A 27,349-nucleotide genomic window follows, 5' to 3' on the forward strand; every position below is an offset into this window, starting at 1 on the left:
ATAAATAGCAACCGATTAAGCCATACTGTGTTGGGAATAAATCCTGATCTCGGCTTTAAAAGGTTGGCAAAAGGGCGTGGTGCCTTTAAGGAAACGGCTCCTCCCAGGTCAGGGAAAAATTCAAGCTGTTCCTGAAGCAGCTGTGGTTGGAGGTAAACCGCGACGAGAGCAGAGGAATCTGCGGGGCGCGCTGCGTACAGGTACCCCTCTTTTTCCATGCCCTCATCTGCCCCCACCCCCTCGCCCCGCCATCGTGGGAGGACTCAGCACTCCACCTTCCCGCCCTGGGCCCCTTTCCAAAGTAAAGCTTTTGCACCACCACCAGTTTCTGTCCTCGATTTCATCCCCGCCCTAGTTCGCAAGCCTGTTTTGCCTGCTTTTAAAAGGCTAGCGTGGCATTAGTTAACCACCTAGGGGACAGGTGCTGTTCCTCATCCCAAAGTCCTGTTTGGATGGTCTGGCCTGCAGGTCCTCCCTTGGTGTGCAAAGGCTGGCTGGGTTTAGAAAGGCACTCTGCATGTGCTTTGGGGCAAGGGTTCCAAGTCAAGACTGCTTGGACTTACCTGGAAGTAAGGCACGGGAGTCCTCGGTGAGGGGTCTGCCCAAAGTTCTCTCGTGAGGTGTGTATCCATTGTTCTTTCGCCCTAATGTTTTCCTGGGCTCGCTCTGGTTTATGAACTGTGTGTTTCCTTTATCAGGTGCATTGTTTAGAAACAGCAGTCTTTGCTGTTAAATCCCGGTGTGTTTCTATGTTGGCTTCAGGGATTTAACTTCCCCTCAAACCTGTTGGAATTGTATATGTGAAGGTGTTCATATGGAGAGACTTCTTGAGCATGTGCAAAGTGTTCTCCCCATTTATCAATTCATTTAGTTGTTAGTTGCATTTATATCCTCCTTTTCCTCCAGGGAGCTTAAGGTGGCACACATGGCTCTCCCCTTCTCCTTATCATCACAACAACCTTGTGGGGTAGACTAAGCTGAGGATTGGTGACCCAGCGAGCTTGGATTTGAACCCTGGTCTTGGCATAGCAGAGTAGTTGCAGCTAGCAGGAGGAAACCTTAAGTCAGATGACATAGCCTCAAGGCAGACTCATGTTCTTGGGCGTAAGGGAGAGAATTTTATGCACTTTCAAAGGTGTTGCCTCTTACATTGCAAGATCCAGGGCTGATCAGCTGACATTACAAGTGAAGGGCCTCTCCAGCCTGGGTTTCATTTTGCTTTTTTGACAGGTACATTCCGTAGCATAGCAACAAGGCAATCGTATTTATTCATTTTTATTTACTTAACAACATTTGTATAGCACTTGGCTGTAAGAAAACCTCTAAGTGGTTTTCTTTTTTCTTTCTTTCTTTCTTTTTAAAAACAGTAAGTAAGTTAAAGCATGCAATTTAAATATTTAAAAGAGAATTAAAATTAGCTGTAAGCAAAATGAGATTTTAAAATGTGAACACCTACACACATCTAGATGTGTGTTCTAAGCAGGTGCCGAAAAAACAACAACAAAAGGTGCGTGCCTGGTGTCAATGGGCAGGGAGTTCCAAAGTGTAGGGCTAAAAAATTTTTCTTTTTCTTTTTAGAATTATGGCATACTGGACTGTTTATACACCATTCTGCTTTATTAGTTTTCCCGCAGTACTTCCCCAAGGTTGTTACATGATTATTGGCATCTGGAAGGGCTCTCTTGAGCTATTGTGCAAGAAAAGCAAGCACTCCCCCCCCCCAAAAAAAAACCTTACAGGCTCTCCACAGGAAGTTGCACTGAGTAGAAATGAAGCAGTGTGCCATCTCTGAAAACAGAACCGCATATGACAGCCCTGATACCATCGTGAGCATAAATCATTATGAATGCACAGCAGAAGGGTGGCTCATTCATAGGCTGGTTAAGATGAGTATGTTTTTGTCAGCTATGTAGGGCAAGAACTGTCTCATTTATCTCAAGGGAAACGTTACAGGTAGTTGTTTGAGACTGGCTTCCTCCTTCAGAAGTGGAAGGGTGTGAGACCTAACCAGGCATATCAGCTAAGTGGAGCACTTTGCATTGTGTGCTGTTTTTCTATGGTTAGTGCTAAAGAGTCCATGACCATGTGTTGATAAAAGTTTTCGAAAATGTCATGTGTTCTTCCACAGGATCCTGTGGAATGGTGTGTTGCTGCTGTTTCATAGGAAACAAATCCTAGGAGCCAAGGTCCCTTCGACCCCCCCTAAAATATTTGAGGGGTCCTGGCGCCCCCAAAGTTGATGAGCATTGCCATTCAAATAGTGTGAATGTGCCGTATCATGAGATTGACTATGTGGAGTGGGACTTACCTGGGCCCGCCAATATTTTATTCAAGCTGGCACCCCTGGCTGTTTTGTGTTTTAATGATTCTGTGCCAATTCAAATATCCCAAACAGCTTTGGAGGCCAGCTAGGGGTCCTTCAGCCCATGGCGTAGGAAGGGGGGTGCGGTGGGTGCGGGTCACCTTGGGTGTCATCACTGAGGGGGGTGACAAAATGGCAAAAATATGTGATTTTTTTAAAAAAATGGGCTCATGACACTTTTTTTTAATTTAAGAAACAACAACAACTTCCTCACCCACTGCACACCCCTCCTATGCCACTGGTAGCTAGGTGAGGCGGGGGGCACTGGGCGTCACACTGTGGGACCTGCAGCGTGCCTGAGCAACGCATCTCTCCTGAGGTGGAGGCGGCGGGCGGACTGCCTGCAAGCTCTGCGCTGCATTTTCGAGGAGCATGGGGCTTGCGTCTGCCTGCCGCCTCAGCTGCCCTACAGCTGAGGGGAAGGTTGCAGAGAGGCTCCACGCCGCACGCGCTGCTCCGGGCACGCTACTGCCTTCAGTTAAGGCACACTCCTGATCTTGAAACATGAAGCAATATGTTTGGTGTGGGTGCACTTGTACGCAGGACGGGGGACACCAGGTGGAGTGGAAAATAGGATATTGAGTCTCCTATCCTGGCGTCCCAAGAGGTATTTGTTTTTCAAATACCAGGGCTGAGTGTTTTTATCAAACATGCTTCCTCTTTGCTGTGGGAAAATGTGGGGCAGCTGAGCAGGAAATTAAGTGTGTTTGTGTTTAAATGCAGGGGAGGGAAGACTTCAAGCTTTGAGGTCTTCCAGCAGCAGCCAAGTGCATAATAGTAGTTAATTCAATTTCCTTAATTCTACATGTATCTTGGCCAAGGGATTTGTTTTCAGTAGCAGAAATGCGATTCCACCTCTTTCACACAGGAACGCAATGCTGTTTCCACCCATGCTTCCTTCATTTTAACAGCCTGGAATATGCAGGGAAAGCTCTACCTGGAGATGCAAGGGATTGAACCCGGGGCATTCTGCATGCACGACAGATGTTTTTATTGCAGAAAAGTGGCAAATTTCTGGGTGACGGTGCAGTTGCGTCAGCAATGTTTTCTGGCTCCCACTCAAACAACAACAACGAAAAGGCTTTGCTTCATCAACTCTTTTAAGGGTCATCCACACTTTGCTTGTCCCAGGCTTTGAGCAGTTTTCTGTTTGCCTTTACCTGGGAAAACCTGCTCTTTATCACCGAATCGGAGCAAGCATCAATTTGCGGAAACCCTGATTTACTGCAGTTCAATGGTAAAGAGTGGGTTTTCCTGTAGGGAAGCGGCTGGACAAGAAGAAGTGTGGAAGTCCTTTGTCTAAGCCTATCCTGTCTCACAGGCTTGTTGTGAGGATATGATAGGGAGTGGGAAAACTTATGTACACCACCCTGAAACCTTTGCATGAAAGATGGGATATAAATGTAATAAATGAATAAGTTTAGAAACAAGCCTGTTTCTGTTTGTAGGTGTGAATTTATTTCTTTTTGCATGGCTTATTATGGGGTGCGCTAGGTAATCCGTACTACTCACTGCCTGCCCAAACCATCATTGTGTACCTTCTTCAAGTTTGTGGATCTCAAGAGTCTTTTAGGCTATGTAAAGGTAAAGGGACCCCTGACCATTAGTTCCAGTTGTGACCAACTCTGAGGTTGCTGTGCTCATTTTGCTTTATTGGCCAAGGGAGCTGGCATACAGCTTCCGGGTCATGTGGCCAATATGACTAAGCCAGAGCAGCATGGCGAACCAGAGCAGCACCCAGAAACGCCCTTTACCTTCCCACCGGAGTGGTACCTATTTATCTACTTGTACTTTGACGTGCTTTCGAACTGCTAGGTTGGCAGGAGCAGGGACCGAGCAACGGGAGCTCACCCCGTCGCGGGGATTTGAACCGCTGACCTTCTGATCGGCAAGTTCTATGCTCTGTGGTTTAACCAACAGTGCCACCCGCATCCCTTTTAGGCCATCTACACACCATGTATTTAAAAGCTTGTTGTTTTCCCCAAAGAATGCTGGGAACTGTACTCAGGTAAGGGCCTTAAGTTCCCAAGATTGTTTGTGGGAGATACTGTTGTTGGCGTCCTTCTGCCTCAAGAGACAATGGAGTGTGCTTCCGGGGGCGGAGTCAATCTGCTGCATTAGCAGCACTGAATTGGTCTCTCAGGGCGTGAGCCTGGGCAGTGTGTATGGAGATCCTGGGCTGTCTCGCTGATGTGATCCAAAGGAAAGCAGAGCAATATGTTTGGCATAAGCCTGGCTGCAGGATGTGACAGAAGGAGGCATACAAGGCACCCTCCAACCGTCTTGGGGATCTGAGTAGGGTTTGCTCCTTAGCTTTTTCTTCTCCTGAAGATATCCTTCAAGGCAGCAAAGGATTAGGACCAGAGTTTTACTTCTCCTAGATGGGCTCCCTTCCCAGGTTGATGAGCTCCACCTGCTCCTCACTTCCGTCTACAGCATGTGTAAAAACTGCCTTCTTGACAATGGACCCACTATTGGCCTCATCTGCCCACTCCGCTAGAGCCTGTCTTCACATGCAGAGGAAGCTCCTAACTCGCTGAGGGTTTGAGACCCAATGGCTACCCTCACCTGGTTTAGCCAGTCGAAGCCATTTTCTGGGAGTGTGGCCACTGTTGCAGGCTGGCACCTTATAGGAGCCACAGGTGAGAGCTAGTGCAGGGTGGGGACCAAAGGCGGACAAATCACTCCAGAAGGAACACAACGTGTCCCCCACCAGAATAACTACCCCTCCCCTAAGACACCATGTGGAAGATAATGTGCTTCAAATGTATGGTGTGTATGCAGCCATCATGGGGGAAAAACCCAATAGATCCACAAGCCTGAAGTCTCTGCCCCCACCCCATGCCATGTCTCCAATATGAAAGGGCTCAGTGGCAAAGCATCTGTTTTGCACGCAGAAGGTCCCAGGGTTAATCCCCAGTGTCTCAGAGTAGGGTTGAGAACATCTCCTGCCTGAAACCCTGAAGAGCGTCTGCCAGTCAGTGTAGACAATACTGAGCTAGGGGGAATCAATGCTCTGACTCAGTGTAAGGCAGCTTGCTATGTTTTGTTATCACATGGTTTTTCACCATTTTCACATTCACCATTATCACATGGCTTTTCACCATTTTCACTATTTCCCACTATTAATATTTCACTGTTAATTTTGTTATTTGATTATTGTTTTTTTGTAGCCTTGTTTTTACTACCTCAACCCTTTCTTCACTGCTTTTGGTTTTTGATGGTGCCCCACTTTCCACACCACATCACCTCAGAGTACTGCTATCAAAACAGAGCTATAAATGAAAGTTTGAGATTGACCAGAATTGTCCAGTTTTGCTGTTCCAGTTTTGAATTTGAAACCCTGAACTCTCAGTGTCAAAGTCTGCATTTTGAACAGGAAATTTTACTCCAGCATTCCAGTGCTTTATTCTGTCAGGGTAGGCTTCTCAGAGTCAGGTGGGCCAACTGTCTGACTTTGGTATAGGACAGTTTCTTGTGTTCCTACAGCGCTTCACCAGCTTCCCCTTCACCAAAGGCCGAATTCATGGTGGAGGCTTAAAAACTGTAGGGAAGGTAACTGACCCTGCCAGCCCCCTCAGCTGGTTCAGCCTCATTCTTCAGCTTCTTGGTGACATAGGACTATGGAGGAGGATGGGGCCCTGATCCATTCTTTTCATATCTCTCCCAGACTGCTCAGACTGCTTTGCTGCCTTGTCTCTTTTCACTCTCTCACAATAGTGCAGTTCCGTGGCCACAAACCTCTCCTCAGACCTTTGGGGTCTCTCTTCTGAGGCCCCCTCTGTTAATGATAGGTGATTTGCATGGGTGTAGCCAGGATTTTTGTTGGGTGTGGGCAGGGCTTTTGTTGGGAGGGCAGGGTCAGAGCCTGCTAGCTTAGTCTTTTTATTGATTCGGGGCGGCGGCAGCCGCCCCTCCCTACCCCCCCCCAAACCCATGGTGACTTGGCGTTGATCAAGTTGGCACCAGGATACCTTAAAACTCAGTACTGTAGATGGGTTTTTGTTTTTGCATGAATGTTAGTGCATTAACTCCTAGATTTTTTTTTTAAATAAAAAGTAGCATGTTTTTGAGACTTTTGTGAGGATTTCTTTGTTTTGGAGGGCAAAAATAATCAAAATCATAAGGGAATCCCCATCCCTCTGAAGCCCAGATATTTTTGTGGCATCTATTGATTTCACTGTCTTTTTTCAGAGTGATTCCCCCTGGCCCCTATCTTGAATTTTCATTCAAAGCCCAGGTATCAAAATGGTAGAGATCTTAGGCTCTTCTCTTCTCTCTTTCTCCTCCTCCCTCCGCTGTGCCAACATTCAGATATTGTCTGCCTGGAATACGTTCCTATGTGTTTCGCCGTAACCTTTATGCCAATTGGATCCCCACTCTAATCTTTTTAGCAAATATTGCAGCTGGACCCACTATACTTGAATCGTCTTTGAGAAGCATTGTTCTGTCTTGTCTTTTTCTGTCAGTCTTTCATTATAAGTACTACTAATAAAGAACTGAGTTATGGCAGATATGTAGCTAAAGCAGAGCTACTGAGAGACAAAGAAGAAAGTCAAACATCTGCAGAAATAGAAAAAAGTGTATTGGAGGGAACTTAAGGGAGCAGCTTCCCTAGAAACAGCCAAATGAAGACTGAGCATGCTCATAATATGGAATGTCTATTCTCTGGGGATAGGATGGAGTACCCTAGGAAAAGGCACAATTGGCTAGAACACCAGTGCTGCAGACTTTGGGTGCATGTTCCACTTGTTTCTGCCAGTTTTCAGCTTTTTCAGTAGTTCCATTGATGAAGTATACATGCATATGCTTATGCACTTCCATCAGCTCCAGCCAACATGGCCAATGATCAAGAACAATGGGAGTTGTAGTCCTATAACCTCTAGCCCATATGATGTAGTTCACAATTGTTATTTACAGAGCCTCTGCAGTATAGCGGATACAAGTCAGAGCTGTAAGTCGGGGACTTCCCAATTTTAAATCTCATCTCTCAGGAAGACTTAGGCAAGCCTCAGTCTCTCTTGACCCTGGTTTCCTCAATGCCCCAACCTGCAGTAGAATGCTTGGACCTTTTGTAGGTAACTAAATTTGCAGCAAAACAATGCAAAAAAGCATCTTTTGAAACCAAGCTTACTTTAGCTAATATAGTAGGTCAGTTGCCTTCAGAGTTTTTGGTTTGCATTCGCTCGTGTCAACAGGTTACATCAGAAATTCAGAGCCTGTGGCTCTCCAAATGTTGGGACTCTGAATCCCATCATCCATTAACTTTGGCTGTGCTGGCTGGGGCTGATGGTAGTTGGAGTCCCGCAACATTTTCTGGAGGACCACAGCTTCCTTATCCCTGAGTTAAATGAACGTGTAGTATTCTTGCTCAGCTATGCTAAACTCTTAATACCTTCCTTCTAGCTCTGAGAACTCTGCAGCCAGGGACCGGGAGCTGCCTTCCAACCTGGGGATAACGATGGAAGCTGTTGACTTGTCCTTCCTTTCGGAGGCTGAGAGGGATCTGATCCTCCAGGTCCTGCAACGAGATGAAGCACTGCGGAAAGCAGAAGAGAGGAGAATCAGGTGAGATCCCAAATGGCTCAGGGGTCAAGAGGGAGGCAAGAACACCGCTGCTCTTGCTTTGGAGAACTGAGCTGGTGTAGGAATATAGCCGAAACCTTTGCTGTGCTTGCTTAAGATGACAAAAACAAGGGTATTTGCAGGTTCCTATTGGTCTGCTTCAGCTTCATGGGTTGTGCATTGTACAGGCCTGCCCTGAAGAAGTCTGGGTGATTCAGAGTAGTTTTCCCATCATAGGGATCTGCCTCATACGGCGTCAGACCATTTGTCTGTCTAGACGATTTGTTGTCTCGGAAGCTTTCTTCTGTTTGCAACCTTTGGGGTCCAAAGCACTGTTTGGGGTTTTTGTCAGGAGGTCAGTGAGGTTACTGCCCATGTGCCTGAGATTGCCCATCTCATCATCTCCCTGCTCATTGCTAAACTCTGTGAAATTGCCCAGTTTTTATCTTTTCTCCCTCAGTGGTTGCTCTTATATTCTGTTTTGAGGCTCTGCCGCCTCTGTCTCTGCACTTACATGGGCTAAGCTAGAGCACCAGTGAGAAATATTTTGCTTCATTCATCTCTGTGTAAGGTTTGTTACCTGCCCTTCACCAGAATGGAAAGTAAGATTATAAAAAAACAAATTGCAATTATGAAAGATATAAAACAATTCCAAATGGAACAGAACAGTTTATTAGCATAACTCTTTCTCTCTCTGATATAGCAGTTAATTACATTAGACTTGGAGCTCGTGGTGTTTATTACACATGGGACGTTATCCCTTATTTTATGTCTTTTATTCATTGCTTATTACAAGAGTCTCAAAGCAGCTTAAAACAAATTAAAAATGCAGCAAGTAACCTAAGCGAAATAGCTAAATTTTTTATTATTGTATTTATATCTTTTTCTCTAAGGAGCACAGTGCTTGCCCCGTACGCCATTTTATTATCACAGCAGCCCTGTGAGGTTGGTAGATCTGGGTTTGGGCAGAGGTTTTCCCAGGCCTCCTGCTACTTAACTGAAGGGGCCAGGCTATGTCCTTCTGCATGCAGGTCAGCTTCTGTGCTGTTGAGCTGTGTCCCTTTCCAGTCTGCAGAGGTACAGGCCATGTTCCTTAGCTTCTCTCTCTCATCTCCATGTAGTACTCCTGATATATATACCTAGCCTTTTTCCCTAAGAGGCATTCAAGGTGGTTTACAGATAAAAATAAGAACAGCTTAAAACATTATGGGGGGAAAACAGTAATTAAAAAACAATGAAACATTAATAGAATTAAAACTGTGCAAATAATTACAGGTGATCCCCCCTTACATGGGGGTTATGTTCCAGGCCCCCATGCGCATAAGGGAAAATTGTGTAGGTGGGGCGCACCCTCTAAAAAGCCTCTGAATGCCTGGGTTTTCCTGCTCTCCATATCTCTTTCCTTACACAACTCTCCCTTCAACTAGAGTTGAAGCTCTGGGACCGGCTGGAGGCTGTGCAGAAAAGCAGCTCCTCCTCCTGAACCAATGCACACATCAGCTGTTAGGCAGGGAGGCTGAGCAGAGTAAACAAAGCCTCACTGCGCCTCCAGTCTCTTTGGCGCTTCCTTTGCCCTCACTGACGTCCTCTTTGGGGAGAGTCTCCTCGCGAGGCACGAGGACTCTGCAGCTCTCTCCTGCCATTGCCTGGTATGATTCTATTTCTGCATTTACCTCCCAGCGCTGCACATGTGTGCGGTTGCGCACAAGTCGATCATGTGTATATGGGATGATGCCTATACAATAAAACAGCAGGGCATCATAAGAAGCAACCAGTTCATCAAAGCCTGTTGGGATAAGGAGGTCTTCACCTCCTGGTGGAAGGACAGCAAGGAGGGAGCCAGTCTGGCTTCTCCAGGGAGGGAGTTGCACAGTCTGGGAGCAGCCACTGAGAAGGCCCTCTGCTGTGTCCACGCCAAGTGAGGGTGGCAGGACTGAGAGAAGGGTGTCTCGGAACCTGATCTGGTTGAACCGAGGGCATACTCTCTTTCAGATAGCTTAGACCTAAGAGTACCATCTTCACGGATGCAAGCCTTAGCTGGACCAACCAGCACCTGGATTTCTGGAGCGGATGCTGTGAGATGTATGGGAACTTAGGCTCCCTTCCTTTGTATGTGGTAGTCTTTAGTCATTCCCGCTTTATGCTCCTTGCAACAGGCGCCTGAAGAACGAGCTGCTGGAGATCCGCAGAAAGGGAGCCAAGAGGGGAAGCCAGCGCTACAGCGAGAGGACGTGCGCCCGCTGTCAGCAGAGCCTGGGGCGGATCAGCCCCAAAGCCAATACTTGCCGCGGCTGCAACCATCTGGTGTGCCGGGACTGCCGCTCCTATAGCGCCAACAGTTCCTGGCGCTGCAAAGTCTGCACCAAGGAGGCGTAAGTTCAGCAGCTTGAGTTTGCCAGTGCTACTTCCTGTCCTTGTGCTTCCTGTTCCTTGTCTCTTCCAGCTGCGGCTGTTTATTGCAAGATTCTAGCCCTCAACATTTACGCACAGCTTGTTTTGTCTGAAGGCTTTAGGATCCAGGAGTTTTAACTGTCCTGCTCAATAATTTAGACCTCTGTGCATTCTTTTTATTCTCCTTTGTAGAAAAGCACGGTGAATACAGTTAGCGAGGCTGGGTTCTTGCCGCCAAGGCCATGAGACTGGTACAAGATTTATTGAGCCAAGAATGTTGCTGTAGAATTGTTTGGGCAGTTGGAGGGCCCCATGCTAACACACCCTTGATAACTACCTACAGGGGAGCTTTGCTGTTCCTGCTTCAAAGCTGTGTCTGCAAAATCCCAAAGTCAGCAACAAAACATCTATAGGTTTCCAGAAAGTGTTCCCCCCATACATTAATGAGGGCTAGAAACTTGGGGTGTTTATTTTAATGAAACAACAACTCAGGAAGCCAAATTCTATTATACATAGTTGTGTAATCATTCATGCTTCAGAAAAACCAAGTGATGGTAAAAACTGAGCTGAACATAAGTGATTTAATTGTTAGAAATGCTCTTTTGCAGCTCTCTTCTCTCTCTCTCTCTCTCTCTCTCTCTCTCTCTCTCTCTCTCTCTCTGCAGGGAGCTGAAGAAATCTACTGGTGACTGGTTCTATGACCAAAGAGTAAATCGATTTGCTAGTAGGCTGGGCAGCGACATCATTCGAATGTCTCTTCGGCGCAAACCACAGGGTAGGATTTCTTGACAGTTCTGGTTCTGAAGAGGAGCTAAAAGTCCGTAGCTGCTGGTTCTTATGCAGGATTTTTGTTTGTATTTTCCAGTTAAACATAATCAAAAGTTGCCCCAAATAACTTATTAGCTGGCAATTCATGTCCTGGTCAGCAAACTCTTTACATTCTCCCCACCCTTTTAGAAATCTAGCTTGGCTTGCTTACTTGAGCTATCTGTATCTTCTCAATATCCTGTGTATTTTCATTCTTCAGCCATGGTGATGGCATGGGCTGCTGAGAAGGAAGGGAGGCAAGCAAGCAAGCAAGCAAGCAAGCAAGCAAGCAAGCAAGCAAGCAAGCAAAGCAGCCTTACTAACCTCTCTTCCTTCCTCCTTGCTGCCACCAAATGGATGTCTATTTTTTTCCTGACTTCCTCCATTGAATATTTTGGACATGAATTGGCCCAACCTACTCCTCATACAGTGGCAGTGGCGTAGCGTGGGGGGTGCAGGGGGGGCCGGCCGCACCGGGCGCAACATCTGGGGGTTAGGGTTAGGGGGCACAAATCCACGGGTTAGGGGGCGCAAATTACTTGCCTTGCCCCGGGTGCTGACAACCCATGCTACGCCACTGTACAAGTGGTACCCCAGGTTACAAACTTAATTTATTTTGGAGGTCCATTCTTAACCTGAAACCATTCTTAACCTGAAACCATTCTTAACCTGAGGCGCACTTTCGCTAATGGGGCCTCCCGCTTCCGCTGTGCCGCTGGCGCGTGATTTCCATTCTCATCCTGGGCCAAAGTTCGTAACCCGAGGTACTACTTAGGGTTAGCAGAGTTTGTAACCCGAAGCATTTGTAACCTGAGGTACCACTGTACTGGGTAAAGTGGCACAGCCCTTAGGTGTGGGGTAAATGACAAGGCCTTGGACCAAGTTTTTCTGAAACAAACTATTCTTTTGCTTACAGTTTTAGGAAGACACCAAGTTAAACATCATTTGAGGAAATCATTTGAGAAAATGATTTTTTTGGGGGGGGGGCGGAGTTTGAAAAGCCAGCAAATAAGCAGAGAGGAACTCTGCCAGCTACTTTGTATTGTATTCTTTTGTTCAGCTACTGTGTTTTTTGGGGGGGACGGACCTAGGTCATTTATTATTTTTTTTAAATGATATTTTATTAAATTTCACAAAAATTAACAACAGTAAAAACAACCCAAATCACAAAAAAACAACAAACGCATACAACAAAAAATACCAACAAAAGACAAAAAAGACAATAAAAAACATAACAAAGAAAATTCAAGATTAAAAACAAACTCTGTTTCGAATTAATAACCTTCCAGATCTTATTTTCCTTGCTTCCACCCGCTTTCCTTTCATGTATTCCAATTTAAAATTAGTTCAGCAATTATCATATTATTCAATTCATTTTTTATCTTTACCTTTATACTCTTATTTATCTTAATCACTGGAACGCCTTCATTTCATTTACAATGCCCGTAACATTCATAAATTTTGCAATGTTTTTGTAGATAAACTTTAAACTTCTTCCAGTCCTCTTCCACCTGCTCTTCTCCTTGTTCTCGGATTCTGCCGGTCATTTCTGCCAGTTCCATATAGTCTATAACTTGCATCTGCCACAGCTACTGTGTTTTATTCTGTATTTATCCATTTACATTGCTCAGTCCAGCTTCTGGTTCCCTCAGAATTCCCTCCTCCTCCTCCTGGCTCCTTTCTGTTCTAATGGTCTCTTAACACTATTCAACTTTCTATAACACTGGTTCCACAATAACTGCATTAACCAATTTTCTAGATTATAGACAGTAGCTTTGTTTGCACATAACATTATGGCAAATGATGCTTTAGCCTGAACAAGCAAGTGTGCTGGTGATAAGTCAGAACTCTGTGGTCGTTTTGCTCCTTCCCTGTTTGTATTGCTGCTGCACCACTGGAAGCTAAGCCATGGTTTGGCACACCTGAACCTGTGCTTATGGTTTGTCTCCCCCAAACAAATTGTGACCACAAGCTCACAAAAAATAATAATACTGGGCACAGTTTGTGGTCTGTCTGGAACGAGACAAATCATAAGCCTGAGTACATATGTAATGCTAAGCCAAACCATGGCTTAATTCCTGCTAGTGTGGCAGCAGCAGGAACAGGGAGGAACAAAGCAGCTGCAATTCCCCCCGCCCCAATGCATCAACTTGTTTGCTTGTTCATTCGCTCCTAAGTCATGGTTTGCTTTGGTGTTAACAGTTAATGAGGCCAAAATATATATTTGAAAAAAATCACTCCCCCACTCAAAGATTCCAGCTTTTCAGAAGTTTCCATTTCCTCCTAATTGCCAAGTTCCTAGGATGATGGGAGTGGTGTTTTTGACAATATATGGAGGGCTACAGATTGGCTAGCTCTGCATTATATATAGCCACTGAGTGAACTGGGTTTGACGCGGGTGGCTCTGTGGTCTAAACCACTGAGCCTAGGGCTTGCTGATCGGAAGATCTGCGGTTCGAATCCCCGCGATGGGGTGAGCTCCCATTGCTCGGTCCCAGCTCCTGCCAACCTAGCAGTTCGAAAACACACCAAAAAGTGCAAGTAGATAAATAGGTACTGATTCAGCGGGAAGGTAAATGGTGTTTCTGTGCGCTGCTCTGGTTTCACCAGAAGCAGCTTAGTCATGCTGGCTACATGACCCGGAAAAACTGTCTGCTGTCAAACGCCAGCTCCCTCGGCCTGTAAAGCGAGATGAGCACCGCATCCCCAGAGTCGTTCACAACTGGACTTAACTGTCAGGGGTCCTTTACCTTTACCGTTACCTTTATATAAATGTTAACTATTGAATGAACCTACCTCTCAAGGTTGTTAGCTGGTTGGAGGATGCATCCTGTGTACAACCTTGAGCTCCTTGTGAGGGAAAGGTGAGGTGGAAGTGTCGTGAATAAATGGGGACTGCTCCCAGTATGTGTGCATTGACCCTAAAAGGTTTGTTATTTTTATCCCTTCTCTTTTAGCTAACAAAAGGGAGACAGCAGGTCAAGCTCTTCTGCAGAAGGCCCAGCTCACCGATACCAAAGGTTCCTCCAAGGCAGCACCAAAGAGTCCTCAGCAGCAACGCAAGGATCCCAGGTGACTCACTCTCTCGCCCACCCAACCCTTCTTGCTCCACCATGCTGGGCTGTTGCAGCAACGGAAGTCTGTTTCATCCCTCTCACTAGCGGCAGTGAATATCAAAGCACATGAAGGGAAAATATCAGCATACTTACAGTCCTGCAAGAAGTGTATGCCAGAGGTTTTCAACCTTTTTGGGTCCACAGCTCCCCTTGGCCAACTACATTCTTTCTGCAGCACCCCTGCGGGGCTCAGGAGCCCAGTTATATTACCCCTTGCCAAAAGAGCCAGCAACTCCTCACGACTTTTTGAACACCCTCCCTTGTTGAGTGTTCGCTCAGCCTCCTCTCTTCTCCCCTCTCCTTGGGAGTCCTCTGAGCAGCCACTGCTGCCACCCATGGTCTCTGAGCTGCCCACCCCACCCCCAAAGAGAGGTTCTTCCTCACACTGCCCCACAGGGGCCTGGGAAGCAGCCCCTGGCAAGCCCCAGAGGCAGAATTTGCCTGGGGAGCTTGTAGCCAGGGCTGCTGCAACAAACAGCCAGTCAAGCCTTTGGGAGGCAGATATGCGGGAGGGCATCAGAGGAAGGGAAGGAAGGAAAGAGGGACAGAGGCCAGTGTTGCCACAGAGCATTGGTTGAAAAGCACTGGCCTAAGCATTTTGCATTTGCATGCAGGTAGTTTTCAGGATGCAATTGCATTTTAAGTCCGGAGTCTTCGAATAGCTGTAAGAAGGCAAGGTCTGCCGTTCAGCTGTGCATTGATGAAATATGCCACACATTTCACGGAAAATAGCCTTGTGTATGATGAGTGTGTTGTATGTCTCCTCCTCCCCCACCTATTACTGGAACAGAGACCCCCAACAGCTTTTCTACTGAGATAATAGAGCTCTTCTTGCACAATGTTCTCCACATCTGGTGTAGACAGTGATGAGCTGGGTAGATCAATGATGTGACTTTGTATGAGGCAGCTTCCTGTGTCTTTATGTTCTCTGCTGCTTGATCCTTTGAACTAGAGATGCAAGGGATTGAACTTGGGCCCTTCCACCAAGCCCCTTATTGCCGTTCACCTGTCTAGACTGTTTCTTCCAGCTTGACCCCTGATCACTTGGAGCTCCGAGATGCAAGGAGTGACACAGAATCCACTGAGAACATGAGTCTGGATGGCTTCCGCACTGTCTCTTCTCCTACAGCTCCTGGCCCCAGGTTTGAAAAGACCAGTTCTGATTCCTATAAGGTGTATATCCCAATCTGTAAGGGAATCTGTGGCTCTCCAGAAGTTGCTGAACCACAACCCTAATAATTTCTGACCATTGACAATGCTGGCTGGAGCTGATGGGAGCTGGAAGTCCAACAACAATGCTCTCTAAAACTAGTTATTTTCTCCAGCCAGTTGATTCCAAAAACACCACTTTTCAGAATGAGCAATCATTTTTGTGCCAGCGGTTTGTGACATGATGCAATTCGCTTGTTTTCTGTAGTGCCTTTTGAATGTTTGAAAAGAATCATACGGTGATGGAATCCGGAGGTACCATAGGACAATTCCTGCGCTGTTTGAGCAGTGCTTTCCACCACAGTTAATTTCTTTATTTGCTGAGATAGAGGGTGCACACAGCCTGCCTTTTATATGCCCTTCAGCTTTTTCTCACCTGGTTTGCTTGTAGCGAGATCCATTTCAACTTCATGTAAATCTCCTCTGCGATACGACTTGCTATGTTAACCTATGAATGTCACTTCTATTTAGTGAACTAGTGGATGGCCTAGATAATGGAGGTTGCATTGTGCTTTTTCCCTATCTGGTTGGATAGCCACCTGCCATGTTCTATTTGAGATTCCCTCGGGGTCCCTTCCAACTCTATGATGCTATGAACTTCTGGTGGGAGAGAGCCATCCTTGTTTTAGAATGTGCTGCTTTAGAATCACAGGGGCATTCTAGGCTGTTATATCTGTTGAGCTCAACTGGGGGAAGAGAGAAGAGGAATGGATGAGGTTTGATTAGAGGGAGAGAAAAGGGAGGTAAGTTGGGGGAGATAAAAGCCCTTTTCAGACTTTCCTCCCTAACCCTTTCATATACTGAATACCTGGGGTAGGGGTGGCTTGCTGGGGGGTCAGAATATTGCCTGCAGAACCTGTGACTCTGCTTTTGGGTGGTTCTCAGTGGACTCATGCTGGGAAATAACTTTATGCATGGTGCAGAGAAAGAAAACAGAGTTTTATTTTCTGCCTCCGGTAATACTACAAATAAAGCATTGACCAACCTCCTTTCCCATCCTGACCAGCCTTCCAGATATTGTTGGACTACAACTCCCATCAATTCCTGATCTTAGGTGGGGCTGATGAAAGCAGGCGTCCAGAAACATCAGGGGGGCACAGGTGGGAGAAGGCTGAAACAGACAAAAGGAATGATCTATTGACCCAATGCACTTCTCAATTTATGGAATTCGTTGCTGCACAACATGTGGCAGTTGGCTAAGGCTTTAAAAGGGGATCGCCTAAATTCATGCAGGTTTACAGTTGTTGCTAAATGGAAGGGTTAGTGGTTTTTCTTCTGCTGTGCCTCAGCTGATCCCATTCTCAGGGTGACTGCAGAAATTTCCAGGCAGACATACTGTTCCATTTCCAATCCTCGCATATAAGCTTCCTGCTTTTCGTCCCACAAATGTTCCAGGAATTTCTTATTGGTTCTGCTTTGGCTGTGCTATAGAGCAAGAGCACCCTTCAGATAGCAGTCGTGTGATAACATCGAGGAAGCAGAGCAGAGCTACTAATAAAGCAGAACAATCTGCAGATCACTAATTCACTATTATTGCATTGATGATGCATTGCAAAAAACAAGTCTGGAGGGTACCCTGTTCAGAGAGATGAATGTCCTTGGTCTGCTCCAGGAAAGATGTTCTTATGATCTCCCTGCTTTTTGTTTCTTTGCAGCCCTCAACAAGAGAGGACAAAAGCTATCAGCCCTTCAGGGTCCAATGCATCCAGCCTGACGCTCCCCAGCCGCTTCAGAGAGACTCTCCCCTCCGATTCAGATGGTGTAGGTTTGCACTGCTGCTTTCCATGTGGCTTGCTGAAACAACAGGTTTCTTTGCATGTGCTTGGGCACTGTCGTATGGCGGCAGGTGTCTTGGGAAATGCAGGACTTTCCCTTCCCAGGGCACCCCAACCTTTTTCATGGGTGTATGCACATTGGTCCTTGTTGGTTGTATTGATTGGCAGAGTGTAGTATTGGGTGGGCTATCGTAACTCATCTGCACATCTAAAGCTGCTGGACTCAAAAGTACCAAAACAGCCTTTGGCGCTCGTCCTAAAGCTTGTGCTGGCCAAATGCTTTTGGGAATCAGATTTCCTTACTCTTTCTACCTGCAGTCCAGTGTGTGGGATGGTGGTTGTGTGAGGGTCTTGTTTATGTTTTTGTGATGTTGGCGTATTCTTTCCTAGGATGCTCGTTTGGGGATCCAAGGTGCAGCTTCAGCTGATGAGAATGAAACCTTGTTCAAGAAGAATCCCAGGAGAGTTCAGAGGCCTTCAGGTAAAAGACCCTTAGATGCAATGTAATGCCGGCCAGGGTGGTAGAGTGGTTGAGCTGCTGTATTTAAACTGGTGAGATCCACATTCAGATCCTAACTCAACCATGAACCTTATCAAAAGAAGTTTGGACAAGCACCTGTTTGGGACAATCCTCTTGGATTGGGGTGGTGGTGGTGGATAAAGGGTTAGGTTTGGGTAGTGGTTCTGTGACCTCTTGGCTCTGGGATGCTGAAAACGGTAGCTCTCTCCTCTCCTGACCTATTTCTGTCACAGAATACACAAAGTCAGTGATTGACCTGCGACCAGAGGAGCCTGTTATTGAAAGTGGGCCTCTAGGAGACAGAAGCAAATCAGTCCCAGGCCTCAATGTTGAAATGGTGAGTCTCCTAAGGGAGCTTTTTTTAGCCTGAGGCCCACATTCCCTTCAGGGGAGCCAGGTGTCAGTGGCAGAAGCAAAAGTGGGCAGAGCAAAAAAAATGTTAATTTTACCTTAATACAGTAGGCTAATTCACCAGAGACCCCCAGAGGACACTGAACATTTTTAAGATGGCACGCCTATGGCAGAGCCATGCAGATTTGCCTCCTCTTGTAGGAGAAGCCCCCCCGCCCCCCCAGACTGGCTGTACCTGTAGTGCTCACAGGTGATGCTGGTTTAGTACTCTTAAAGCCAGAACCTGAGATTTTGTTTTGTTTTTTTCTTGGGCATCAGCTCCCATTCCTTCATTCACACTGCTGACACTGTTTAGGTAGGAAGGGGGAGGTTTTCCTCCACCTTAAAGGGTGGGGTTTCTTTCCTTCCCCTTACTGGTGATGCACCTTGTCTCCTGCCTTTTTTTAGGCCTTTCAGAGATTCAGGTTACTGAGGATTCTGCTGGAGTGCAGGAAGACCTTCAAACAATGGAGGTGGTGTGGCTTGGGGAGAGGGGGTGTGGCTTGAGATTTCCCACACCAATGTTACGGAGGGTTGTTCCAGAGTCAAATACTGAGAAGCGTCCTGGGGATATTTGATGTAGGGGTAGTATTAATGGACTTCCTTGAGTCCAAAAAAATATATAACATTATGGGACATAAAGGGGGTGGCGGTTCCTTAAGCAGGACCAGCCCAATCATAGAGGCAACCCTCACAATCACCTGGGGTGCTGAACCTCCAAGAGCTCCTGCTGTGGCTATGTCAGTATTTTGGTGAAAGAACCTCTGCCTTTAGTTTTGGAGGTGGTGCATAGATGCAGCTTAGCAGCTCATTTGGCTGGGTGGTGTGTCATTTCATATGACACAGTCAAGAGAGCCTTTTGATCTCCAATGGCCACCTGGAGGCATAGGCACAGCTGTAAAAAGAAGTGATGGTATGCAAAATAAAGATGCACTCAATAGCTCATAATAAGACACTGGAGGAGGGTGGTGATGAGCTGGGGGACTTTTGAACTTGCCTGGGGCTGCAGACTGAGCCAGCAGTCTTTCGTTTGGGAGGTTGTGCTGATGCTGTTTAGGATGAAGCTCAGCTGTGTGTGTTTTCTTCTCTAGGAAGAGGAAGAGGAGGACATAGACAGCCTGGTAGAGATTCACCGGAGAAGGACAGCCAGATGCAGCATGCGTAGCGGTACATCTTCGGTGGGTCCCGGTACCAGTGCCTGTTGCCTAGGACTCTTTTGAAGAAGGGTGGGGAACCTGTGGGACTCCAGCTCCCATCAGCCCCCAATGGTCAAAGCTGATGGGAATTGTAGTCCCAAGAGGGTGACATAGTTTCTCCATACTTGGCTTACAGAGCATAATGTTCCTTCTTCTGCATTCCTATCAAGCCCAAGATATTTATTTATTACATTCTATTTGCAAAAAAAAGTCTAAACCATCAGCATTACAAGGTGGGGGGGGGGGGAAATAGATCGTGGTGGTGAACAGCACAAAACCAACAGTAGAATTTCATTCATGAAGCAAATGCATCGTAACTCAGTGGGTCAGCTTAATATGTCACAGGAAAACTGCCCGATGCTGAGTCTGACCACTGGTCTATCTTGCTCAGTGTTGTCTACTACGCTGACTGGCAGAAGCTCTCCAGGGTTTCAGACAGATGTTCCCAATCCTACCTGGAGGTGCATGCAAAGCAGATGCCCTACCACTGAGCTACAGCTCTTCCCCCGTTAGCGTAGCTGGATTAAGATAGGTGATCTCCAGGGGTAGGGGGGCTTCTTTGCCTCTGTTGCTGTCAGATGGGACAGTCACTCTTCCTATCCATGCAGAAAGTGGTGGAATTCAGTGATGGGATTGAAACTAAAAACGAAAGCTGTGTTGGGACCTTAAGGATGAACAGATTTGTAAAACAGCATAAAATTTCAGGGATCAGAGAGGCCTTCTCACCTCCTGAAAAAATTATGCTGTGCCAAATTATTATTATTGTTCTTATTATTTATATACCGCCCTTTATCACAAGATCTAAGGGTGGATCACAGGATAAAAATGCAAGGTAAAAACATAAGCAAATAATTAAAACAATAACCCCCCCTCCCAATCTTTTAACTGACCTGTTGTTTTGCTACAACAAACTCAACGCTGTCCCCACTTTACGGGTGGAAATGTAGGTTGAACATTTTGGTTAAAAACCTTTCGGAGTTACTTACAGAGCTGGTCTGCACATGCAGCAGAATCTGATGGTGACTGGCTGAATCTGGGCCAGGAAGGCAGAATTCAGTGGATGGTAAACGATGCTTCTTCTTTTCTTTTCTCAGAGCACTTTGGGAAGCATGGTCAGTATCTACAGCGAGGCGGGCGACTTTGGCAATGTCTGTGTTACGGGAGAAATTGCCTTTTCCCTGAGCTATGAGCAGAAGGTGCAGACCCTCTTCATCCACGTGAAGGAGTGTCGCCAGCTGGCCTATGCTGACGAGGCCAAGAAGCGCTCCAGCCCGTGAGTGTGCATCGTCTTGTGCTGGATGTGTGGGGAGGAGGGACATTGGACTCTCCTGCTTGGGTGGGTGAGCTTACACCTAGCATTAGGACAGGAATAAGTGGTTTGGTTTCCAACCCGTAGCAACAAATTACGGTAAGTGGGTCGGTTTAGACATGGTACAGATTAGTAGCTGAGGAAGCTTGACTATAGTTTAGCAAAGTGTAATTGCAGCATCAGTTGCTCTCCATCCTAGAGACAGGAGGTAGAAAGCAAAAGCAGATGACCAGTTGTAAACCGTGTGTTTCCTAGATTTATTTGAAAGCTCAGCTATGGGTTAGGTTTGGTTCTAAACTAGGGTGAATGCAAACCATGTGTGTGGTTGTTTTTTTTTAATGTGATGCCTGAAATTGAGCTCTGTTGTGTTCACGTGTACTTTTTCATTTGTTGTATAATTTTTAATTTAAGAGGGATCAAAAGCAGGTGTAAAACACTTTGAACAAACAAACATATATTTTAATCAAACACTCTTTTAGCATGGTTAAAGGTGGGCTGCTTTGGGGACAAAATTGCAACGCTGTGCTTCCAAGACAGAATAGTTATGCGAGAGGAAGTGTGTACAGCATTTTTGGATAAAGGCACTGTATTATATTTTAAAGTATGCCAATTTGCATTTATGAATTTATCACATTTTTTTATCCTGCCATTCCTCCAAGGACAGCTAACAGTGTTCTCTCCTTCTTCTCCAGCCCTTGCCCCATTTTTAGCAAAATAGTTTACGCTGAGATGGTGAGTGATTCAAGGCCACCTGGTGGTTTTCATGACTGAGGCTGCAGAGGTTTTATCTCTGGTTTCCCCAGTTTTAGCCCAGTGCACTACATTAAGAGTAATCACGAGGAGGGCTGCAATCTGTAGTTGAAGTGTTTCACAAACCAGTGTGAACCATCTAAAAATATGGGGTATTTTGGGGTGGAGGTGGTCCTCAGCAAATAGTTGTTTTTTGTAAGGACTCACTGTGTGGATACATCCCGCCTCTCAGCACGCCAATGCAATTGCATGGCCACTTTATCCAAAGCTGCCTGCTTCGCCAGTCTCATCACCATTAAACAGAGGTGTGTGGGACCATGGAAGGAAAGGGAGATAACTGGGCAAGGTGTAAACCTACATGTTTTGTCTCTCGCAGGTATGTGAAGACATACCTCCTCCCGGACAAATCCCGCTCAGGGAAGCGGAAAACCACTATCAAACGGAACACCGTCAACCCACTGTACAACGAGCTGCTCAAGGTGTCTGAGAGTTGTGGGCATGGGGCTAGCCAGGCTTGTGTAGGTTGTGGTCCTCTGTGGAAGCTATCTTTGCTAAATACGCAACCTCTCTTTTTCGTTTTCTTGCAGTATGAGATCAGCAAGGCCCTCCTGCTGACGAGGACCTTGCAGTTCTCTGTCTGGCACCACGACCGTTTTGGCCGGAACACTTTCTTGGGAGAGGTGGAGGTCCCGATGGACACCTGGAACTTTGAGAGCCCGTTGGAGGAGTGCCTCCCCCTGCATGGCAAGGTTTGCCCCACCCCACTGCTTGCTTCCCTGGTCCCCCTGTCATGTAGCTTCAGCTGAAACAGGTTTCTTGGGAGTTCCAGGAAGTCTTGCTAAACTCGGTTCTCAAGCTTCTAATTGCCTCTGTGTTCAGCTGCTGTTTTGGTTTAAATAACAAACAGGGAATCTTCCTTGCCTCCCGTTTTGTTGTAATTCCAGTTGCAGGTGAAGATCTCTCCCATTTTCGCACATTTTCAATCATTTTAATTGCTTCTTTTCTCAATATTTTAATTCTTTGAAGCTGCAGAAGAATTTTTTTGGCTCAGGGATAATGTTCTTGGTTCGATTACTTTTTAAAATATGTTTTGTTTGTTCTCTTTGCAAGCTGTCCTGGGAATGCCAATTTTGACACTGAAAGGGTGGAGGCATTATGTATTCTTTGAGCCACTCCTCCCTGCCTATATATATATATATGTACATGTATCCTCTAATTCATTTTCCTTGACAGCCACTTTAGAAAACCCTCCACTCCATCTGTAGAACCTGCCACAGAATAGCCCCCTCCTCCATATCTTACACAGAGCCATCTCAGTGTCATCTCCTTGCATCAGTAAATCCTGCAGGAATCTGATTGGTTGTACAACCCTTTTATTATTGATGTGCTAATATTTATCATTGCCCATTCCTGTCCTAGAATGCTGCAGACTCATCTGCTTCTCCTCAATACAAAGGCGAATTGGTGGTTTCTTTGAAGTTCATTCCACCTGCTAAGCATGCCAATGCAGGAAACGGAAGAAAAGGTGAAGATTCAGTGTAACGCAACCAGTTTTCCCTCTGAATGCAACAGAAACCATACACGTGGCAGCTGTCTCGTTTTCCTCTATATTCGTATCCAAACCTTTCCCCAACTCCATAAGGTCTAGAAACTTGACTTAAATTCTGCTAACAATTGGCTTTTCCGGTTCTGTGTGGTTGGTAGGGTGGCTTTCATACCACCCTGGTTAGAGGAAGCTTTGGGACTGGGGAACTCCTGCCATTCATGCTCATCACCGGGGTCTCTTTGTTAGGCAAAAAGGAAGACGGCGGTGAACTTCAGGTCTGGATCAAAGAGGCCAAGAACTTGACAGCAGCCAAATCTGGAGGGACATCTGACAGCTTTGTCAAGGGGTGAGCAAATGGGAGCTTGCTAAAACTGTGTGATGGGTGGAAAGGAGGCTGGAGACTGAGGGTTTACAGTTAATTGTTGCCCTGCCCAGGTACCACAGGGGTTGTGTGTGCATCTGATTATAGAAATAATTATTTTGCATTTCATGTAGTATCTTGCACAGCAATATGAAACAAGTGTGCTTGGCTCTGGGTATCAATTGATTTGGGGCTGTGCAAATCCTTCTGAGTTTTAAAAGGGGCTGGATCTGATTCTTATAGAAGAGAAGCACTTTGACTTTGAACTATGCATACGGCGCATAGTTTGGCTTTTACAGGTCACAGGAAAAGCGCTCACAGGGTGCCCTCTTGTGGCTGCTGAGAATTCTCTCCGCAGCTTCTTAAGCACAAGAAATTTGCAGAGAGATCTTCAAAAGATGCTGAGTTTTCTACCCTCCCCCTCCCTTCCAAGCTACCAATTTCTGCAAGTCCTGGTTGCAGGAGCCTCTTTAATAAGAGAGAGGCATTTTCCCCTCCCTGGTCCACAGGTATTTGCTCCCTCTGAGGAACAAGGCCACTAAAAGGAAGACACCAGTTGTGAAGAAGAGCCTGAACCCCCACTACAACCACACCTTGGTCTACAACAACATCAGTCCTGAAGAGCTGCCGCACATCTGCCTGGAGCTTACTGTGTGGGACCGGGAGCCCCTTTCCAGCAACGATTTCTTGGGAGGAGTCCGACTCGGAGTTGGGAATGGTGAGGAATCTTCTTAGGGCATGCATATGTGTTTGTGTGGGTGCTCATGAGTGCACCTGTCCCATCAATGGAGATTATCTTTTCTAGATGGATTATTCCTCCCACTTGCTCAAAAAATGGTACTGTGTAAATCACTGCAGACAGTTAAGCTTCCACTTAAGCTAGAGGCACTCCTGAACCCTAGCTCCCAGCTCCAGTCTAGCCTCCTTCGCAGCAGTAGGGTTCTTCTAGGGCAGAGTTCCCCAAATTTGGGACTCCAGCTGTTGTTGTTTTTAACCACAACTCCCATCATCCCTAGCTAGCAGGGTCAGTGGTCAGGGATGATGGGAACTGTAGTCCAAAAACAGCTGGAGACCCAAGTTTGGGAAACCCTGTTCTAGGGGAAAGGCCATAGTTCAGTGGTCGGCACACTGCTTTGCATGCAGAAGGTCCCAGGTACCATCCCTGACATCTGCTTTATTAAAGGGCTGGGAAGGGTTCCCTGCCTGAATGCCTGGAGAGCGTTCTTTATTTCAAATGGTATTGCCTTCTGTGTACAGGGGAAAGGGTCACTGAAATAAAGTTGTGGAGCTGGAGGCAGTGGAATTTAAATATCCACCACTGTGCAGTTTTGATTCCTGGATGAAATACCACCACCTGCCTTGCATATAGAAGATCCCAGTTTCAGTCCCTGGACTCTCCTGATAGGGCTAGGAATGTCTCCTGCCTGAAACCCTGGAGAAATGCTGGCAGGCAATGTAGACATGTGTGAGCTAGATGGACCCGATGGGCTGACTCCGCATAAGGCAGCTTCCTGCATTCCTAAGTTCTTGCTCCTTCATTCTCCTTTATAAGGCGCAGTCTTTTCACCCATTGCTTTCCATCCATGGCTCCAGTCAGTTTTACGTTAGCTGATGGGCTGCTTTTCCACAGTAAACTCAACACCTGAATCTGATCTCAATAAAACATTTAACTTAATTATCAAAAATGCATAACGTATGCTTGTTACAGAACACTTCAACCCAAGTCAGACAAAATAAACACTTCAGTAAATGTAGCATCCACTAAACATTACAATAAAATAACCTAAATCTCGATACATAACAAGCAGAGAGCTAAATTCGAAGTTGATGGGCCAAAAAGTAGATATGAGAAAATAAATACGCACAACTAGTACTTGTCTTGCTGCCCTCCCAAGGGGCCACAGCAGGGTACGGGCGGGTCTTCATAGCGGGCTCCCTAATTTCGGGCCATTTCTCTTTCTCTCTACAGACACCCACAGCCTCCATTTAAAGCACTCTTACACAATTTTGAACAGTCATAGCTCCCCAACCCCCAATGAATCCTGGCAACTGTAGTTTGTTAATGGTGCTGGCTTTGCAGAGCTACAGTTCCCAGCACCCTTAACAAGGTACAGATCCCAGGACCCTCCATGACTGTTAGAAATGTTATAAGATGGCTTTAAGTGGTGTGGATATGACGCAATCTCTCTTGTTTTACTGTGAAAATTTGTGTTGAAAAACACGCAACGAAAGGGAAGAATGCCACATGGAATTAAATCAAGAGGGCCCACAGTTTATCTGAGGACAGCTCTATTAATCAAAATCCAGTTCTTTGTGAGGGAGTGTTACTTGAGTAGACGACATTTGGGGATGGAGGTGCGACACATGATTTTAGCCTTTTCAGTGCTGAAGACAGAACACAGCTGGGCACTCAAATAAAACATCAGGTTTAGCAACGCCTTCACAGATTTTGTAGCTCATGCTGGCCTAGTGAACTCCTGGTGCATGGCTTATACACATGTTAGATATTACACATCTTCATTCTTGTGGGTTAAAAAAAAATGTAAACATTACACAGATATGATATACCTGTCCTGTGACTTTTTTGGCGGGGAGGGGGGGAATAACTAATGGGAATAGCACCTGCTTTGCATTCAGAAAGCCCTGAGTTCAGTCCCTGGCATCTCCAGCTAAAATTAATTTGGTAGCAGGTGAAAGGTGAGGAAAGACCATTGCCTGAGTGCCTGGAGAGCTGCTGCATGCCAGAGTAGGCAATACAAGTCTAGATGGGCAGGGCCTGATCTGCAACGAGAAACATGGTCTTGGGACTCCCATTATTCCCAGCCAGCATAGCCAGTGGGGGCAGGGTTGATGGGAGCTGTAGCGCAGACAGCACCAGGAGGGCCACAGGTTTGCCCCCACTCCAGCTCTGTGACTTTGCTAGGGATACTTGGATAACCAAATCAGTTCCCTCAGTTGGCCAGGATGGTGAAAATGGACCTTGGCTATTTTGTGCACTCGGCTGACCTCGCCTTTTTTTCTTTCAACTACTTGTCTCTTCAGGGATGAGCAATGGCCAACTGGTGGACTGGATGGATTCTACCGGAGAGGAGATTAGTCTGTGGCAGAAGATGCGCAAGTACCCCGGATCGTGGGCAGAGGGAACCCTTCCCCTTCGCCCCACCATGGCCAGGGCAAGACCATAACTTTGTTCCAGCTGGCTTTTGAGAAGGGGCACAGGAGGCAAATGATGGCCAGGTTCACTGCACTAGAGAGTTTATGGGGTGCAGCAGCAAGACTTCCTGGCTTCGTACCACGTGCAGCAATAGAACTAACTTTTTGAAATGGCCCATGAAGCTGGCTTGTTCTGGAGGAAAGTTCTTGGCAGTCTGTTCCAAGGATCTTTTGTCTTACGACCAACTTTATTGGGATTGTTTTCTGTGCAGACCCTTTACGGGGGTGTGTCCTGCCAAAGTGCCTTTTTAAAATGCCTTATTTTTCCTTATTTTCTTTATCCCTCAAACTCCCTTTCCTATTTTTCTTTTTTCCCTGAAGCCTTCTGCAACATACTGCATCTCTGCATCCTGTTCTTGATTTTAAATGTTAACACCTTCTGTTCTGTTCTGTGCACAGCAGAAAGGGTCACTGAAATAAAGTTTGGGTGTATGAAGCTGGAAGCTGTAAAATTTAAATATCTACTTTTTATTCCTGTATTAGAAGGAGATGAAGACATGGTGCTCAATAATATGGACAGAAAGGATGGGGGAGGAGGAGATGCAGTTCAAGTAACGACCAGCCTGCTGTTCCATTGTTTGGTGACTCTGGCTTTCCCCCATTCAGTGATGAGGGTATGGCAGCATGGTGAAATGCATATTTGGGGAAGAGGCGTAACTTAATGGCAGAGCATCTGCCTTGCAAATAGAAGGTCCCTGTTCAGTCCCAGCATCTCCAGGTAAAGTTGTGAGCTACGTACTCAGTATCTAAAAACCTAGAGAGCTGCTGCCAGACAAGTGTAGACCAGGCATGGCCAAACTTGGCCCTCCAGCTGTTTTGGGACTACAACTCCCATCATC

The 27,349-nt window shown here is 46.3% G+C and overlaps 1 protein-coding gene across 1 annotated transcript; it reads left to right on the forward strand.

Annotated features, from left to right (window-relative positions):
* SYTL4 (synaptotagmin like 4) lies at positions 1 to 26,946 on the forward strand. The gene is made up of 17 exons (XM_083722885.1): positions 1 to 200; positions 7,769 to 7,930; positions 10,084 to 10,299; positions 10,984 to 11,093; positions 14,083 to 14,197; positions 15,270 to 15,383; positions 17,106 to 17,211; positions 17,616 to 17,706; positions 17,979 to 18,082; positions 19,227 to 19,313; positions 20,426 to 20,604; positions 21,767 to 21,869; positions 21,978 to 22,139; positions 22,810 to 22,915; positions 23,183 to 23,282; positions 23,807 to 24,015; positions 26,340 to 26,946. Exons 2-17 carry the CDS (start codon positions 7,824 to 7,826, stop codon positions 26,480 to 26,482), a joined length of 2,052 nt encoding a protein of 683 aa, XP_083579011.1. The 5' UTR covers positions 1 to 200; positions 7,769 to 7,823; the 3' UTR covers positions 26,483 to 26,946.
* The last annotated feature ends 403 nt before the right edge of the window (positions 26,947 to 27,349 follow it).

The sequence above is a fragment of the Podarcis gaigeae genome (assembly GCF_964106915.1).
Source record: "Podarcis gaigeae genome assembly, chromosome: Z".
Taxonomy (NCBI): Eukaryota; Metazoa; Chordata; class Lepidosauria; order Squamata; family Lacertidae; genus Podarcis; species Podarcis gaigeae.

What these genes read in the sequence shown, in the direction of transcription:
- SYTL4 (XM_083722885.1), top strand. Translation starts at nt 7,824, where the DNA reads ATGGAAGCTGTTGACTTGTCCTTCCTTTCGGAGGCTGAGAGGGATCTG. An exon ending in TCCCCTCCGATTCAGATGGT is followed by an intron (nt 17,212 to 17,615) that starts GTAGGTTTGCAC and finishes ATTCTTTCCTAG; the next exon opens with GATGCTCGTTTGGGGATCCA. An exon ending in GCCAAGAAGCGCTCCAGCCC is followed by an intron (nt 20,605 to 21,766) that starts GTGAGTGTGCAT and finishes TGTCTCTCGCAG; the next exon opens with GTATGTGAAGACATACCTCC.